General features: G+C 50.6%; 1 protein-coding gene across 1 annotated transcript; it reads right to left on the bottom strand.

Moving 5' to 3' along the window:
- Nucleotides 1-474: 474 nt before the first annotated feature.
- LOC123942345 (butyrophilin subfamily 2 member A2-like) lies at nt 475-12,308 on the bottom strand. The gene is made up of 8 exons (XM_046006238.1): nt 12,242-12,308; nt 11,728-11,856; nt 10,643-10,990; nt 4,757-5,038; nt 3,277-3,477; nt 2,887-2,907; nt 2,762-2,788; nt 475-1,718 (listed from the first exon to the last, which is right to left on the bottom strand). Exons 2-8 carry the CDS (start codon nt 11,810-11,812, stop codon nt 1,093-1,095), a joined length of 1,590 nt encoding a protein of 529 aa, XP_045862194.1. The 5' UTR covers nt 11,813-11,856; nt 12,242-12,308; the 3' UTR covers nt 475-1,092.
- Between the last annotated feature and the right edge of the window lie 3,374 nt (nt 12,309-15,682).

Genomic DNA, 15,682 nt, shown 5'->3' with positions numbered 1-15,682 from the left:
TTAATACTATTTACATAATAATAATGACATTATTTGTTTTTGCTTTCATTCTTTCACTAGTGTACAGTGAAGTTTCTAGAGATGACCCAGCCTGGGATGCCCCAACATTCAGTGCAGACACGCATGTGAGGGTCCAGCCCATCTTCTAGGAAAAGCCAGATATTAGATTTGTAGAAAACTTAAAGAATGCCACACTTCTCAATACAATTTATTTTACCTTGGAAAACAATTTTTGTAAAACATGTTTTTTATATTAACTTATAATGGGTTTATTATTGCTATTTAATGTGTGTCATAAATACATTTTAAAATGTCTGTTTCCATCTTCGATGCCATAAATACTGGCAGATAAAACCCAAATGAGCAAAAGCTCTTTGTGGTCCTCAATAATTTTTATTTTTTTTTTTTAAGATTTTATTTATTTAGCAAGAGAGACAGCGAGGAGCAGGAGGAGGGGCAGAGGGAGAAGTAGAGGGAATCTCAGGCAGATTCTGTTCTGAGCACGGAGCTGGACGAAAGGCTCAATTTCACAACCCGGAGATCAAGACCTGAGCCAAAACCAAGAGTAAGATACTCAACCAACTCAGCCACCAGGGTGCCCCCCTCAATAATTTTTAATGTCTAAAGGCAGCCTGAGGTCAAAAAGTTGGAAAGTGCTGCTTTTCCCCTTGAACCTGAAACTGGGGATCTACCTGGTTCAGTACTCACCTGCTCAGTAGGGACCTTAAATCTCAGGCCATACACAAAATGGAGTACTGACTCCCAGTTTACTGAGGGGACACCTGAGCCAGGCCGAGATGTGTCTTCATCCTTCTTCAGCTCAGTTCTAGGCTGAGAGAGCTTTGCTGTGTGGTCTGGAGAGCTCAGGGGAGGGGTGGAAATGGATCATCAGCTCCTGAGCCCCTCGGCTGTGAGGGTGAGGCCCACAGCACCCGCAGCCCTTGGTGGCTCTCACCTCCCTGGCTGCTTCCCTGGTCCCTGACCTCCAGCTGTGGCTTCCCTCCCCTCAGTCCTTTCATGGGTACACAGGAAAGGAGAGCCCATGTCCTTCCGGGGTGCTGGGCTCTGGTAGCTGAGACGGCCAAGGTTTCTCTACTTGGCTCTGAGGCCAGGAAAGTCTTCATGGTGGCTGGGACGATGGGTCCCCGTCCTGTGGAGGACCAAGCCGCCCTCCGGCACCAGGACCCCCCGTGCCCCCGTGAAGGCTGGGCAGATAAAGAGGGGGCTGTCATCAGACCCCAGCCTGAAGAAGGGCCTTAGGGGCCCAGAAAAGGGTGAACGGGGACATGTGTAGATGTGTGATCTGTCCCTCATGTTATAGAAGGAGATATCTCCAGCTTCATAGTCCAGAAAGATGCCCACCCGGCGAAGACGCTCTTTTAGGGGGAGAATCTTCTCAGGGGAAGAAAGGGCCCGGTACTGGTTTCCAAACATCTCCAGGGTCCAGAAGCCATTCTGGGGGACCAGTAGGGCCTCCCCTTTCCTCTCAACGCTATCTCTGCAAACCCCCACAGCCCACACCATCACGTTTTCAACCTCCACCTCCCAGTAATGCCTCCCTGAGGAGAAGCTCTCCAGGCCCAGCACGCAAGGCCGGCAGTCGAATCTCTCTGGGTTGTTGGGGACACTCTGCCTGGAGGGGCCTCGTCTCACGCTTCTCCGGTCCTCTGTCAGGAAGAGCTCAGGATGAGCGGTGTCCGGATCCAAGACCACATCGGCTGCAGAATAAGTCTCTGGTTTAGGCCTGGGGTTTCGGGGGATGGTGCTATTCCTGGACCCCAGGGAGGTCCCAGAAAGGTGGTGGGAGACCCCTGTGTGGCGGCCTTTTCCAGGAAGGCCCCTTGATCACAACTCCCAGGCAGCTGGCTCACAGAACCCCTGAGACTGCACTGCCTCCCCGTCCGACAGGAGCCTGGCCTCAAGTAGGGGATCATCTGGGCTCTAAAAACGTGGGAAGTTTAGCAAAGGAACCGAAATTCATGGTTCCCGCTTTCTCTCAACATTCTCCACTCTGCTCCCTTTTCCAGTCAAGACATATGGTCTCTGGAACTCTCCTTAGTCAGGAACGTTCCAATTTGGCTTAAACCAACCAAGAGGCCCACCCTGCCCCCTCTCCCAGTGAAGCAATTAATGCCAACTTCCCCTGCAGATTCCTGGGTCGTCAAAGTTCCTTTCATGGGTTCTCGGGGTTCCACCAGTTTCACCAGCTGACTCCTGACTGAGATGACGCCCAAGGGCACCCCCTTCCCAAGGGAAAAAGGGAGGGTCACGTCTCCACAGCCTGCTTCTGCAAGGGTCTGACCTCTCTGGATGTAGGAAAGGCTTCCGAGCCCTGCCATTCTGCAGATCGCCCACGTACTACCACCTGCCTGCGACTCAGCTGGTCTACACTGCTGTCGTGTGAACGTGACTTTCTCCTCTCCCCACGTTGTTGAGATGTCTGACTGGGAGTTTTGAAATTCACCTAAAGACGAAAGGTTGGAGTACCACGGTAACTGGTAAAGCCTGGATTCTGGGTGCTTTTGAGCAGAAGGGGTGAACTTGTAAGATGTAAAGTGCTCGTTAGGATGAGGCTCTGGCAACAGATGAAATTATGCTAAGATCGCCTGGGTTCCCTGACGGCGGAGCTGGGACCCAGTGCTGCAGGGGTGTGGCTAGCGATCGCATCCCAGCCCCTCCACTGCCCAGTGCCCCCTGCCCACTTCCTCTAATAGGTCCTGCTGGCTGGGGAGAGGGCTGAGGGCCTGTCCAGGGTGCTCACCGGCATGGAGCAAGGTTCTTCTCCATCCTGCAATGGGACAGACAGACAGATGAGCTTCAGGAGCTGCTGGCTGACCGAGCAGAGCGCAAACCTGCAAGGACTACTTCAGGAAATGGTACACTTACGTAGTTCTTCTTCAAGTTGCTCTGACAAAGAGACAGAAACCAGTTCATGTCTTCAGTAGAAGAAATCAGAGAATCTGAGTTTGTGTTAAACGAGGGAGGGAGGACCCTTCATGAACACTTCCCTCCCCACACACTGCTTCTAGAGATTCCAAAAACAATCCATGCGCTGGTGGCTGGATGTTATGGGAACTTATTAGGTTTGTGTCTGTTCGGCAGCCTGGTGCTGAGTCCGCAGGAATGGGAGCAAGCAGGCAGAAGTGGGGGGTGGGATCCCCGGATGCCACGGGGTCCCCTTGATGCAGCCTCTGGTCATTTCCTCCCTGTCCCCAGGCTTCTAGCTGCCAGAACTGTGGCCCTGTGGGACAGGGACCTATCCTCCTATTCTTTTACCTCTTATTTGACGTTCTTTCTCTTTTTCCATCTGGTCTGTCTCCAGTTCCTTACATGCAATTTCTTTCTCTTCTCTTTCATCCTCTTTTCCCCTGTGGAGTTTCCTGATGAGACAGATGCTCCCGGCGGTGAAGAGAAGCAGAGAAGGCAGGAGAACAGCGAGGCCCGCCGTCCAGGGAAACGTGCTGGGAACAAAGGATTCTGAAAAGGGAACCGGAAGAGTCCCATTCAGTGAGAGAAAGGAGACCCCCGATGACAGAGCCCCTCACGATGCCCATGGGAAGTGCTCCCTGGGGTCCCCGCTCTGTTGGTTCCTCTCTCTGAAACCCGGGACAGAGACCCTGACTCTGCACTGGCTCATCCCACAGCAGCTGCCAGGGCTGGGGGCCCAGGAGCCAAAAGAGCAGGGACCCCTGGGGTCACCATGGGAAGGACCAGGGTGAACACAGCCACCAATGAATCACCACAGCCACCACCCTGCATGAACCACCACTCCTTTTTGCCTGAAAGCTTGCAATTCCCCAATCCCTGCCTCTGTCCATACCCTCTGCAATCTGTCAGCCCAGCAGGCTGAGTGAGATTCTGCTACTTCTCTGCTCAAAACCCTGTGTCACACAGACTCACCCAACTCTTCCTGCCTGACCACATGCCACACCTGCCCCTTGGGCTTCCTTAAAGCTGCCAGACATGCTCCTGCCTCAGGCCCTTTGCATGTGCTGTTCCTGCTCCCTGGGTTGCAGACAAGCAAGCAACTCAAGTATCTGCACAGCTCCTTCCTTACTTGCCCAGCTGCCATCTTTTCAAGTGAAGACTTCCTTGACCATCCTCTTTATAACTACAACTCCCCTATACCCTAGCACTTCCGGTCCTCTCCCCCAGTTAAGTTTTTCTACAGTACTTATCTCCATCTGATATAATCTACAGTTAAATTATTTCAGTTATAGCTCTCTGCCACCCTAGAATGTTAGGGATGGTAGGGATCTTTATGTATTCTGTTCACTGATTTATTTTCGGTCTTGAGAACAGTGCCTTGAACACAGGTGATACTTTAAGTATTTGTTGGATGAATTCTTGCATGTCTGTAGATAGAAAATCCCCCGCCCCCTGAGTGTAGGGCTCCCTTGCCTGTACCACTCTCCATTTATGATTGTTCTAAATGTTTAAAAATGGCTGCAGGGGGCACCTGGCTTGTTCAGTCAGGAGAGTGCAGGACTCTTGATCTCAGGGTATTATGAGTTCGAGTCCCATGCTGGGTGCAGAGATTACTTAAACTTAAAAAAAAAAAAATGTTGCAGGATAAGGACCAGGACAGAGAAACAACTCTCAGAGAAGACTTTGATTTTCTCCTTGAGACAAGACAGGAGGAGAGGCCTTGGGGTTCAGGGCCCCTTGCTTCTATCTCCCCATCCCTGTTCTAGGCTCCGGTCTGTCCAAAGACCCTACCTCGGCGTGATGAGCCTCCAGAGGGCAGGGAACCAACCTGGGATGAAAATCATGGTTTCCTTCTCCTGGCCAAGCAGGGTGTTGACCACGGAGCAGGACGCGTTCCTCACTGAGCAGTCCCTAATGACCACGGCCGTGGTGACCGTGAAGAGGCCTTCTGTGTCCACCATGTAAGCCTCCTCCAGCACCGGCATGATCGCACCGTGAGGGTCCCTCCATACCGCATGGGGCTCCGGGAACCATCCTCCGGACGTGCACTCCAGCCGCACGCCTCCATCCTCCTGGCTCTTCATTTCAATGAGCGGCTTAGAGCCCAGGCCTGGGGACAGACACCAGGAAGCAGCTAACGAGGCAATGGTGTCTCAGCCTAAGTGTCTTAGATCAGCTCTCCACGGGGAGAGCCAAGGACGGGGAAGGCAGCAAGGGGCCAGTGGCCAGAGAACTGGTTGGGTGTATTCCCTGCATTCCCACAGGTCCCCGTCCTCGAAGGGAGGGAGGGAGGAAAGGAGGGATGGAGGAGAGGAAGGAAGAAGGCCCTAGTGCTGGACATCAGGAAACCAATATGCCAATAAATCGGGAGCTCTCGGAGGGCAAGGTGACAATGTACTTGGCTTCGTGCTCCACCCGTGACCCCATCACAGTGGCACACACCTGTCTGTCTCCGACCAAGTGACTGCCGATTGACTCATTCAGTTAGAGGGTCTGCTTGTCTCACTTCTGGGTGAGTGTCTCTGCTCTGACCCAAAACAAGCAGGTTGAAGATTTCACTCTCCGTCCTGGGAGGGCTTCTTCACAGTGCTGGTCTCCCAAAGCTCGGGAATAATCTGATAAGGACAGAAGTCTGCCAGGCCAGCAGAATCTTGGGAAACTTCCTGACATCAAGACATAGTCCCTTCTCTCCCGGCTTAGGGCTGCATGTGACCACAGGTCATCAGGAGTAGTTGGTTTCTGAGAGAATAGAAAGAACTAGAATGCAGAACCAATCCCTACCCCAGTTCAGAGACATATACCTCCCAGAGTCTCAATTAGCCAGGGGATGTCCTTATATCTCTCCACAACATCTACCAATTAGAAAGATCTGGGTGCTCCTGGGATCCTCAGGATTACAATATCACCTCCTCAATGTCAGCAGAACGTCACAGAAAATCCCGAGTCCAGGCTCTTCCCAACTTATTCTTGTCTTTAAAAGGCACGCCTGGGGGCGCCTGGGTGGTTCAGTGGGTTAAAGCCTCTGCCTTCGGCTCAGGTCATGATCCCAGGGTCCTGGGATCGAGCCCCGCATCCGGCTCCTTGCTCAGCGGGGAGCCTGCTTCTCCCTCTGCCTGCCACTCTGTCTGTGCTCACTCTCTCTGACAAATAAATAAATAAAATCTTTAAAAAAATAAAAAAATAAAAGGCACGCCTGGGTGGCTCAGTTGTTAAACGTCTGCCTTCAGCTCAGGTCATGGTCCTAGGGTCCTGGGATTGAAAGGCCTGCTTCTCCCTCTTCCACTCCCCTTGCTGTGTTCTCTCTCTAGCTGCATCTCTCTGTCGAATAAATAAATAAATAACATCTTAAAAAAAAGTCTCTAATAAAAGAGATTAGTGGTTCAAGACCTAGGAGACTTCTGCCCCTTCAGCCAGGGGGTCTAGAGATCATCCAAAGTTCTTAATGAAATTAAATTAGATTTATCTTAGAACAGCTCAGCAAAATAAAATTCCTGTTTATTTTTGGACAACACAACCTCAACCAATCATTTTTTTTTTTTAAGATTTTATTTATTGAGGTGCCTGAGTGGCGCAGACAGTGAAACATCCTCTTGGTTTCAGCTCAGGTCGTGATATCAGGGTTCTGAGATCGAGTCATGTGGGGCTCTACACTAAGCACGGAATCTGCTTGTCCCTCTCCCTTTGCTCCCACCCCCACTCTCTCAAATAAATAAATTTTAAAATCTTTTTATTGATTTAAGAGAGTCAGAGCAAGTATAAGTTGGGGGTGGGGGAGAAGGGCAGAGGGAGAAGCAGACTTCCTGTTGAGCAGGGCCCTGGGGCGGGACTCCATCCCAGGACACTGGGATCATGACCTGAGCCAATGGCAGACTCTTAACCCACTGAGCCACAGAAGCCTCACATCCAAACTTCTTTTACCTAATTCCTTTGTTACGGTGATCCAAAAAATTAAAAGACAAAATGAAAACAAATTAAAAGACAAAAGACAAAATTAAAGCAATCATGTAAGTCTCAGCACTACCTGCGCCATCTGATTTTTGCCGAAAAGAAATAAACAAAAACAAAAAAACAACTGCACACTGACAGGCTGGTGCAGAAACTGAACTGTGATTAAGATTCAAAAGAATTCGGCAAGTTGGAAGGAAATTCTACAAAATGGGGTTCCATGGGGTTCAGTCATGGCAAGTTTGAGACAACAGACTTAAAAGACAAAATCGGGGCGCCTGGGTGGCTCAGTGGGTTAAGCCGCTGCCTTCGGCTCAGGTCATGATCTCAGGGTCCTGGGATCGAGTCCCACATCGGGCTCTCTGCTCGGCAGCGAGCCTGCTTCCCTCTCTCTCTCTCTGCCTGCCTCTCTGTCTACTTGTGATCTTTCTCTGTCAAATAAATAAAATCTAAAAAAAAAAAAAAAAAAAAATTAAAAGACAAAATCAACCAGCCAGTGAACCAACCAACCAACCAACCAAACAAGCAACAAAAACAATAAACAGTTGTACAACTCAGTTCAGACTGGGGCAGGCCAGGCCAAGGTCATGTTTACCCCCTGTCCTCTAAGCCTTACTTCCATTAGTCAGATTGACTGAAATGCCATTGATTTATTTAGGTGCATTTTAAAGCTCTTCCAGCCTTCAAACATTTCTTTTAAAGTATAATACACTGGCCTCAAGAGTGAGGTCATTCATACCTTAAAACCATTATTAATAAACTCCTAGAAATCCCGGTTTATATGCCACTTCTATTCTGAAGCCTTGCCCAAATCCTCTGGTCAAATTCTCTTGTTTTCCTGTGGGGCCAACGGGCTTGATACTTTATCATGCTTTAAAGAAATCATCTGGACGTGTCAGTCACTCTCAATACAGTGGCATATGGGGAAAGGTCAAAAACGACAAAATTACTATTAAGATGAGGGACGTCCCTATGTTGTCCCCATGCAATTACGGACAGTGGCTCTTCTCACTCCGACAGTCAGAGTGTGATGAGAAAGTCTATGGTCCCCTCTCCAGACCCCAGCTGCCGGGTGCTGTGCTGGGACTTCATGCAGGGTCCTCTGAGCCCCGAGGGGTACAATTCACCCTCACTTCGTTCTGGTTGTGCTCCCCTGCCATCCCATTAGGGGAGCTACTCTCCCAGCCCCCACCTTGCACTCTCAGCCCCTCTCTGCTTTATTTTCTCTACAGTGCTCACCACCAGCTAGGATACAGTTTAAATATTATATACATTTTTTTCTTAAATACTGTATTGATTGGCTCTCTGCACTCTGCAGAACATGGGCACCATGAGGACAGGAACCTTCGCGTCTTTTCTTCAGTGTTTTGACCTGTTACTTGGAACAGTGACTTAAACATAGAAGCGGTCTGTTAAGTATTTTCTGAACGATGTATCGAATGTCTGTGATGTGAGGGAGTGCATAAAGAAATTTTCCCACTCTGAATTTTTTTTTCTTTGGCCTTTTTAAAGGTTATGATCCTGGGGTCTTGGGATCTAGCCCCACATCGGGCTCTCTGCTCAGCGGGGAGCCTGCTTCCTCCTCTCTCTCTTCCTGCCTCTCTGCCTACTTGTGATCTCTATCTGTCAAATAAATAAATAAAATCTTTTAAAAAAAATTGTCATTTCCCTGGGCAACGTGGTTGGGATCATAATTCCCCTCTCCCGTACTGGAAGGACCACCATGTGACTTGCTTTGGTCAATGCGATACCAGTCAGAAGGACATAGAGCTCCTCACAGGCAGTAGGTATTTGCCAGGTTCTCTTTCCCTCTGCTAAGGTGAACGACAAAGCTCCAGATCCCTGAGGGAGGTCCGTGAAAACCAGAGTCCCATCTGACTCCAGAGGACATGTCTCACGTGTCAGAAACAGACCTTTGTTCTTTTAACCTACTGGGTTCGGAGGGCTGCTTGTTACCAGCGCATCTCCTAGCATGTCCTGACTAACACACACATCAACAATGATGAAAAATACGGTACGACCACAGACTCAGGCTCAGGCTCAGGCTGGATCTCGCGCTCTGAATGGAGCCAGCGCAGGCATGGTATGATGACTACTTGCAGCTTTCAGGGGACAGATTCATTCATTCATTCATTCATTCATTCAGTTACTGTTTCTTGAGCAGCTCTTATGCCCCAGATTCTGTTCTAGACATGGGCTTACAACAGAAGCAAAATAGTAAATATCCCTCTAGCAGAAGGGACATAGTAATAAGCAAGATAGCTAAGTAAAATGCATACTATGTAGAAGGCTATCAGAGCAGAGGAGAAAAGGCAGGAAAGGGAGTGAAAAGGATCTGGGATGGGGTTTCATCCTCCCAGTCATGGGAACTGACTAGAAAGAAGAAATGGCGGGGCACCTGCTTGACTCTGCTGGTTGAGTGGCTGTCTTTGGCTCAGGTCATGATCTTGGGCTCCTGGAACTGAGCTCGGAGTGAGGCTCCCTGCTCAGTACGGAGTCTGCTTCTCCCTCTCCCTCTGCCCTTCTCCCCATCCACCCCACACACCTGTACCCTCTCTCTCTCAAATAAATAAAAATCTTTCTTCAAAAAGAAAGAATGGATTGAAATCAAATGTGAAACACTTGTCTTTGGACTTGACGAAAAATGTATGGAGCATCATATGCTATTGCTAAGAGTGTACACTGGCGTTTTAGAAAACAAATTTATAGGAGCACCTGGGTACCCCTATAAATTTAGTCAGTTAGGTGGCTGCCTTTGGCTCACTCAAGTCATGATCCCAGGGTCCTAGGAACAAGCCCCACATTGGGCTCCCTGCTCAATGGAGAGCCTGCTTCTCCCTCTCCCTTTGCCAGCTGCTCTGCCTCCTTGTACTCTCTCTCTGTGTCAAATAAGTTCAAAAAAAAAAAAAAAAAAAACACTTAAAAGGAAATTTGGAAAACAAATTTGTAGTATCTATTAAAGAGGAAGAGCGGGGTGGCTGAGTTGCTCAGTCAGTTAAGAGTCTGCCTTCAGCTGGAGTCATGATCCCAGGGTCCTGGGATGGGGCCTTCCATTGACTCCCTGCTTAGTGGGAAGCCTGTTTCTCTCCCTCTGCTGCTCCCCCTGCTTTTCGATCAAATAAATAAAATCTTAAAAAACAAACAAAAAAAGGATTATCTGTAGGAGTTAAACACTCTCTCTGGCTCAAGGCTACAGCGGAGTGCTGTGTGTGCTTCTCAGGAACTGATGCCCTACAGTGTGGCAGGGCAAACCCACTCATTTGGTCCTTGAGGAAGAGGAAGCCCCCTTACTTGTTCTTTTTTTTTTTTTTTTTTAAATATTTTGTTTATTTGACAGAGAGATCACAAGTAGGCAGAGAGGCAGGCAGAGAGAGAGGAAGGGAAGCAGGCTCCCTGCTGAGCAGAGAGCCCGATGTGGGGCTCGATCCCAGGACCCTGAGACCATGACCTGAGCTGAAGGCAGAGGCTTAACCCACTGAGCCACCCAGGCACCCCCACCTTACCTGTTCTTGTTTTGTTTTGTTTTTTAAGATTTTATTTATTTGACAGAGAGAGAGCAAGCACAAGCAGGCTCCCAGCTGAGCAAGGAGCCAAGACTCTGGAATCATGACCTAAGCCGAAGGCAGATGCTTAACCCACTGAGCCACACAGGCGTCCCACCACCTTCCCTGTTTGAAGTCTGCTGGGCTGCAACAGGGCCTGAGTGAGGAGGGAAACCTCCCCTAAGGGTCACCCTGAAAAAAGCAACCAGCAAAATGCAATGACTCACCTGCCACCATCAGGCGCAGGATGGCCTCGTCGTAGGATCTGCCTTCTTGGAAGTAACAGTGGTAGATGCCGTTGTCGTGGGCTGTGACATTGTGTATGACAAGCACCACACTCCCCGTGTTGATGTGGTCGCTCACCAAGGTGATTCTTCCCCGGTACTCCTCCATCTGTTCCTCGGTCCTCTCCTGTCCACCCTTATACACGAGCACCGCCGGGGAGAACCGAGCACGGAACCAGCGCACCTCCATGTGCTCTGCGTCCTTCTCGGGGGACAGGTGGCAGCTGAACATGGTGTCTTCTCCCACCATGGCCAGGACGGGGCCAGCTGGCCCCACAACAGTAAACGGGGCTGTTCAATAAAGGAGCAGAATCAGAGGGCACAGTTATCAAAGATCTAAGGCAGGAAAGGAAGCGGATATTCCAGGGGACAGAAGTAATCTTCCTAAGGCCACAGGGGCTTCCTGACCAGAGGATTCTGGGGGCAGGCCGCTGAGGTTGGCTGGCAGCCACAGACGCTTGGTGGGGATACCCAGTGAGGCTAATATTTATTGGAGCACATACATGCTTCCCATATGGAAAGCTGTGGACCTGGGACCAGAGTCCATAGAGCACCTCCTGCAGACCCTGTGCTTCGACTTTCCCTAACACTCAGGCTGTCCGTTATAGCAGCCACAGGCCAGTGCCTGCTGGAATGTGCTGTAAGTGTGAAATACACACAATTTGGAAATGTTAGAGTAAAAAAGGTCAAATAGCTCACTGTTCATATTTTACATTAATTAAAAGTTTAAATAACAATATTCTGGTTATTTGGGGTTAAACAAAATGCATTATCAAAATCTATTTCATGTTTATTTTTGCTGTTCTAAAGGCAGCTACTGGAAAACCTAAAATTGTTACATGCAGCCCGCCTTTGTGGCTCTCCCTGGGTTGCTATCTGACCGCGCTGGTCGACATCCCAGGAGCTCACGCAGAATGCGAGCTGCCAGACCCCAACCGCAGGCCTTCTTCGCTCTTCCTCGGTGTAGATTGCAGGGCCGCGCTTTCCCCTCTGAGGAGCTGGCGGGAGCTCGAGACAGGAGTCCCTACCTGAGAGCAGGCCCAAGCAGCTGACCAACATGAAGGACAGAAGGGAGCGGGGCGCAGAGAAGCGTAAAGCAGTGGCCGCCTCCATCCGCGCCAAAGACTGGGCTCCTTGGAGAAGCAGAGACGCAAGGCCTGGTGGTGCAGACGAGGAGAAATTTGGCGCCAGCTCTGATGGAAGTCAAACTGTCCTGTGACCCGCGCTGGGGTCCTCAGCGCCCCAACTTCTGTGCCGGGCAGCACCCTTCCTCTCCCGGTAGACTGACTCCTTAAACATCCCACGGATAAGCCACAAGGCGAGGAGCCGGGAGGCAGTTTTCGGCCCTCTCCAGCTCACTTCTCTCAGCAGGGCTGCGTTTCTTCAGGTTTCACTTGGTGTCATCCCATACCCTTCCTGGTCCCCCCACCCCCAACCTCCCCTGGAATCCCGCAGAGCACGCGGAGGTAACAGCAGACGGAGGAGGCCGCCCCACTCCCGGGAACCCCGCCTTCCGCCTTCCGGTCTCACTCCCTTTCCTACCTTCTCGAATTCTCCCCTGCCTTTTATCTCCTCCGACTTTCAAATGAAGATTTTCCTATTGTCCTTCTTCTCTCTAATCTCATAATCACAATGGGGAAACAAAACTTGCCAGAGAAAGAATCCCTTTTATTCACCACCCCTTAGTCTCCCTGTGTGGGGGACGCGGGACCTGGGACCGGGTCCACTGTGACCACAGAGTCCCTGACTGTCATTGAATGGTCTAGAGCCCAGGGCTGGCCAGCTCAGTGTCAACCAGCCACTAGTGTCCCTGAGCCTGCTTTCTCACCAGTCACTAGGCAGAATACACACTATGTTTAAAATCACACAGCTCCGTGTAGCTTTTTGAGATTATCCGGATATTTAAAAGTCTTTTTTTCTAATTTTCAGAAGCAGGAAAACCCCCAGGAGCGGCCTCTGTGTGCAGACTGATGAGCGTGTAGTGCTTAGAGTTGGGGAGGCGATGAGGGAAACAGAAGCGGACTTCCTTCCAAGGCCCGAGGACTGTGTTCCAGTTGCTGGGGTTGTGGGGATGCTAGTGAGGGCACAGGAATGCAGGACGGGTAGGGGAGCTGCAGTAGCCATTATGGACGCCGTTATTCATTCAAAAACCACTGAGAGGTATTGAGGAGTGAGAGCCCCGTTCCAGTGGGGGCTGGAAGATGGCACCCAGCAAAGGCTTTTTCCGTTGGGTTTCAGGGTGTGCCTGTGGATGGTCTGGTTGGGCCAACACCCCCACACCACCCACACAGTGCTCCCCTCCCAGAACCCAATCCGGCTACTGTATAGCTTTCTTCTAGAACAATCTTCCAATGCACATTTTTTAGTATTTCCCCAAGTGCCTACATGCTTCCTCCAGAGGCTTCCAAATCCCTCCTGATTCACTTCAGAACTGCACTGGCCTTGTACCCCAGGGCTCAAAGTCCTGACACCCGTTCTCCCGCACCCCCTCACCCCTGCATCGCTCTCCATTTCAGCCTCTGGAGGCCCAGCCTAGCCCTCCTGTCCCCCCTCCTCCGAGAATAGCTCCACACGTTCCCAGGCAGCAATGTTCTCAGACTCCTCCGACTCCCGGTTCTGCCCGCTACTCCACCCTGTCCCCTTACTGTTGTGTACGAGGCATTGGTGAAGGAACAGAAGGCAAGCTGAGGACAAAGCAGAAGCTGACACCCCACAAACCACCCCTCCATGGGTATGTGTGACTGTCCTCAGGTACTCCTGGCTGCCCTAAAGGAAAAACAAATAGTTAACTTGTAGAGATCACAGTCCTCTGCAAGTCTCCCTCAGCTTACTTACAAAAGCCTGAGCAAGAGCTTCCAGAAGGAAATGTAAATACAATTAAGGTCTTTGCAACTTGCAGGCCAGAGACCGAGTGGACCTTTCCCCCAAGTTCCCAACTATCTAAATGCTAATACTTCCCTTGAGGGGTCAACAACCTTGATAATGGTGAGGCCTCCGGTATCCAGTGAGACTTCTTTAGCATATGAAAGTTCTTTCCGAAACCTCCTCCAACCCCCTCGTACACAATGAGCCTCGTCTCACAACCCTGGACAGCAGGTCCTTCTGCCCACGGGTGCTTTAAAAAACCACCATTTTGCACCAAAGACATCTCAAGAATTCTTTCTTGGTCATGGGCTCCGGAGCTCACCCCACTGAACCTCACTGATGTTCTACATCCCCATCAGCACGAGTGTACATGTTCACAGGGACTGGAGTTCGTGTTCCCCGGGAGCAGACACTGGTCCCGAGTCCTCTCTCCCTGTCGTTCAATGCCTGAGTGAGAAATATAAGAGGGAGGCCACGCCCCCCCACCGCCCCCAACGTTGTCCATCCAGACACCACCTACCTTTCCTTCTCAGGACCACACCATGCATGAGAATTGCCCTCTGGAACCTCCTACGCGGTCCTGCTACAGGTGTGACAGGTGGCGCAGCGCTGCGCCATTCAGTCAAAACGAAACGAGCAAGTCCTCCTGATGAGGGTCCTCCTGATGAGGGAACGGAGGGCTGGCTGAGGACAAAGTAAAAGCTGACCACCCTGCAACCCTCCCCCATCCCCACTCCTGGGTGGGACATATGTGACATTGTTTAGGAATCCCCCAGCTATCTTAATGTTAATACTTTGGTAGAGGGGTAAAATGACCTTGACAATGGCAAAGCCACAAGGCCTCCGGTATCTTGTAGGTCCTTTTTAGAATATGAAAGTTCTATGGAAACCTCCCTTTTCCTTACCTTCTCCCAACCCTATCCTACCGTAACCTGCTGTCCCCCACCACCCCACTGCCCTCACCCTCACTGCCCCCAGGTCCTGTCCCCGTTGCTTTAATTAACCACTATTTTGTACCAAAGATGTCTCAAGAATTCTTTCTTGGTCATCGGCTCCGGACCTCACCCCACCGAACCTCACCTATATTCTAGAACTTCATCACTCCCTTCTGCCCGGCCTGGGTGGGGTGTTGGGACCAGATCCCGTCTCTGTGCATTGGGCTGTGGGCAGCAGGGCCACAGTACGTGGACATGTATTGGAAGACAGAAGTCACAGCTGCTCTGTGGATGGGGCTTGAAGGGGGCAGCGACAGATGTTACCAGGTGTTCCCTACATTCTCCGAGGCAGAGCCTTGTAAAGAACGCTGTTGATGTATAACCCCATGTCCCCTCGGACCATGTCAGGCAGACGGTTTCCTGCAAGGTAACAAGTTCCCAGCTGCCTGCTGTTGTTCTCCATCTGAGATCTTTCCCTAACACTGAGGATTCCGGCTCCTGTGCATAAATGCAGCCCGAACTGGAAGAGCAGGGCAGATGCCACCCCTAGGGGCAACCCTCACCCAAAGGGGGGTGGGGACTGTGGGTAAGTGGCCCGGGCTCCCTACCCCTGCCAGGAGTGTCCTGAGCGTACGGGGTGGGACTGGGCCCAGTTGACCGGACAGTGACCAACAAGCTAACATAACCTTTCTGCTACTTTTCACTTAGTTGACTCCCTCACTGCTGCATGCTTTTTTTTTTTTTAACTTTTTCCCCCTTTATTTCTGAACTTGGGTTTAGAGGCACCTGGGTGTCTCAGTTAGTTAAGCATTTCCCTTTGGCTCTGGCCATGATCTCGGGGTCCTGGGATCAAGCCCCGCATCGGGGTCCTTGCTCAGTGGGTAGCCTGCTTCTCCCTCCCCCACTCCCCCTGCTTGTGTTCCCTCTCTCGCTATCTCTCTGTCAAATAAATAAATGAAATCTAAAAAAAAGAAAATGAATTGGGTTTCCTGGGGTCACTTCCCAAGCACACTGCGGGCACCCAAGTCCTGGACTCAAAAGTCAGCTTTTGAACAAAGGGATGGAATTAGGTAGAAATTTTACCAAGCATTGTATCCAACAGTTGGAAGGATCTTTTCTGGAGAAGTGCCCTCTGACAAATATACCTGTTCTCTACAGAGAAACTTTCATGTGTCATTTCCTG

This window comes from Meles meles, chromosome 5 (genome assembly GCF_922984935.1).
Source record: "Meles meles chromosome 5, mMelMel3.1 paternal haplotype, whole genome shotgun sequence".
Classification (NCBI taxonomy): Eukaryota; Metazoa; Chordata; class Mammalia; order Carnivora; family Mustelidae; genus Meles; species Meles meles.
Note: the sequence above shows the minus strand (reverse complement) of the source record. Positions and strands in the feature narration are given on the sequence as shown.

Coding starts and splice junctions, on each gene's coding strand:
- LOC123942345 (XM_046006238.1), bottom strand. CDS start 11,812: ATGGAGGCGGCCACTGCTTTACGCTTCTCTGCGCCCCGCTCCCTTCTG. Junction 5,039..10,642: donor CCTGCGCCTGATGGTGGCAG/GTGAGTCATTGC, acceptor GTCTGTCCCCAG/GCCTGGGCTCTAAGCCGCTC. Junction 3,478..4,756: donor AACCATGATTTTCATCCCAG/GTTGGTTCCCTG, acceptor TTCCCTTTTCAG/AATCCTTTGTTCCCAGCACG.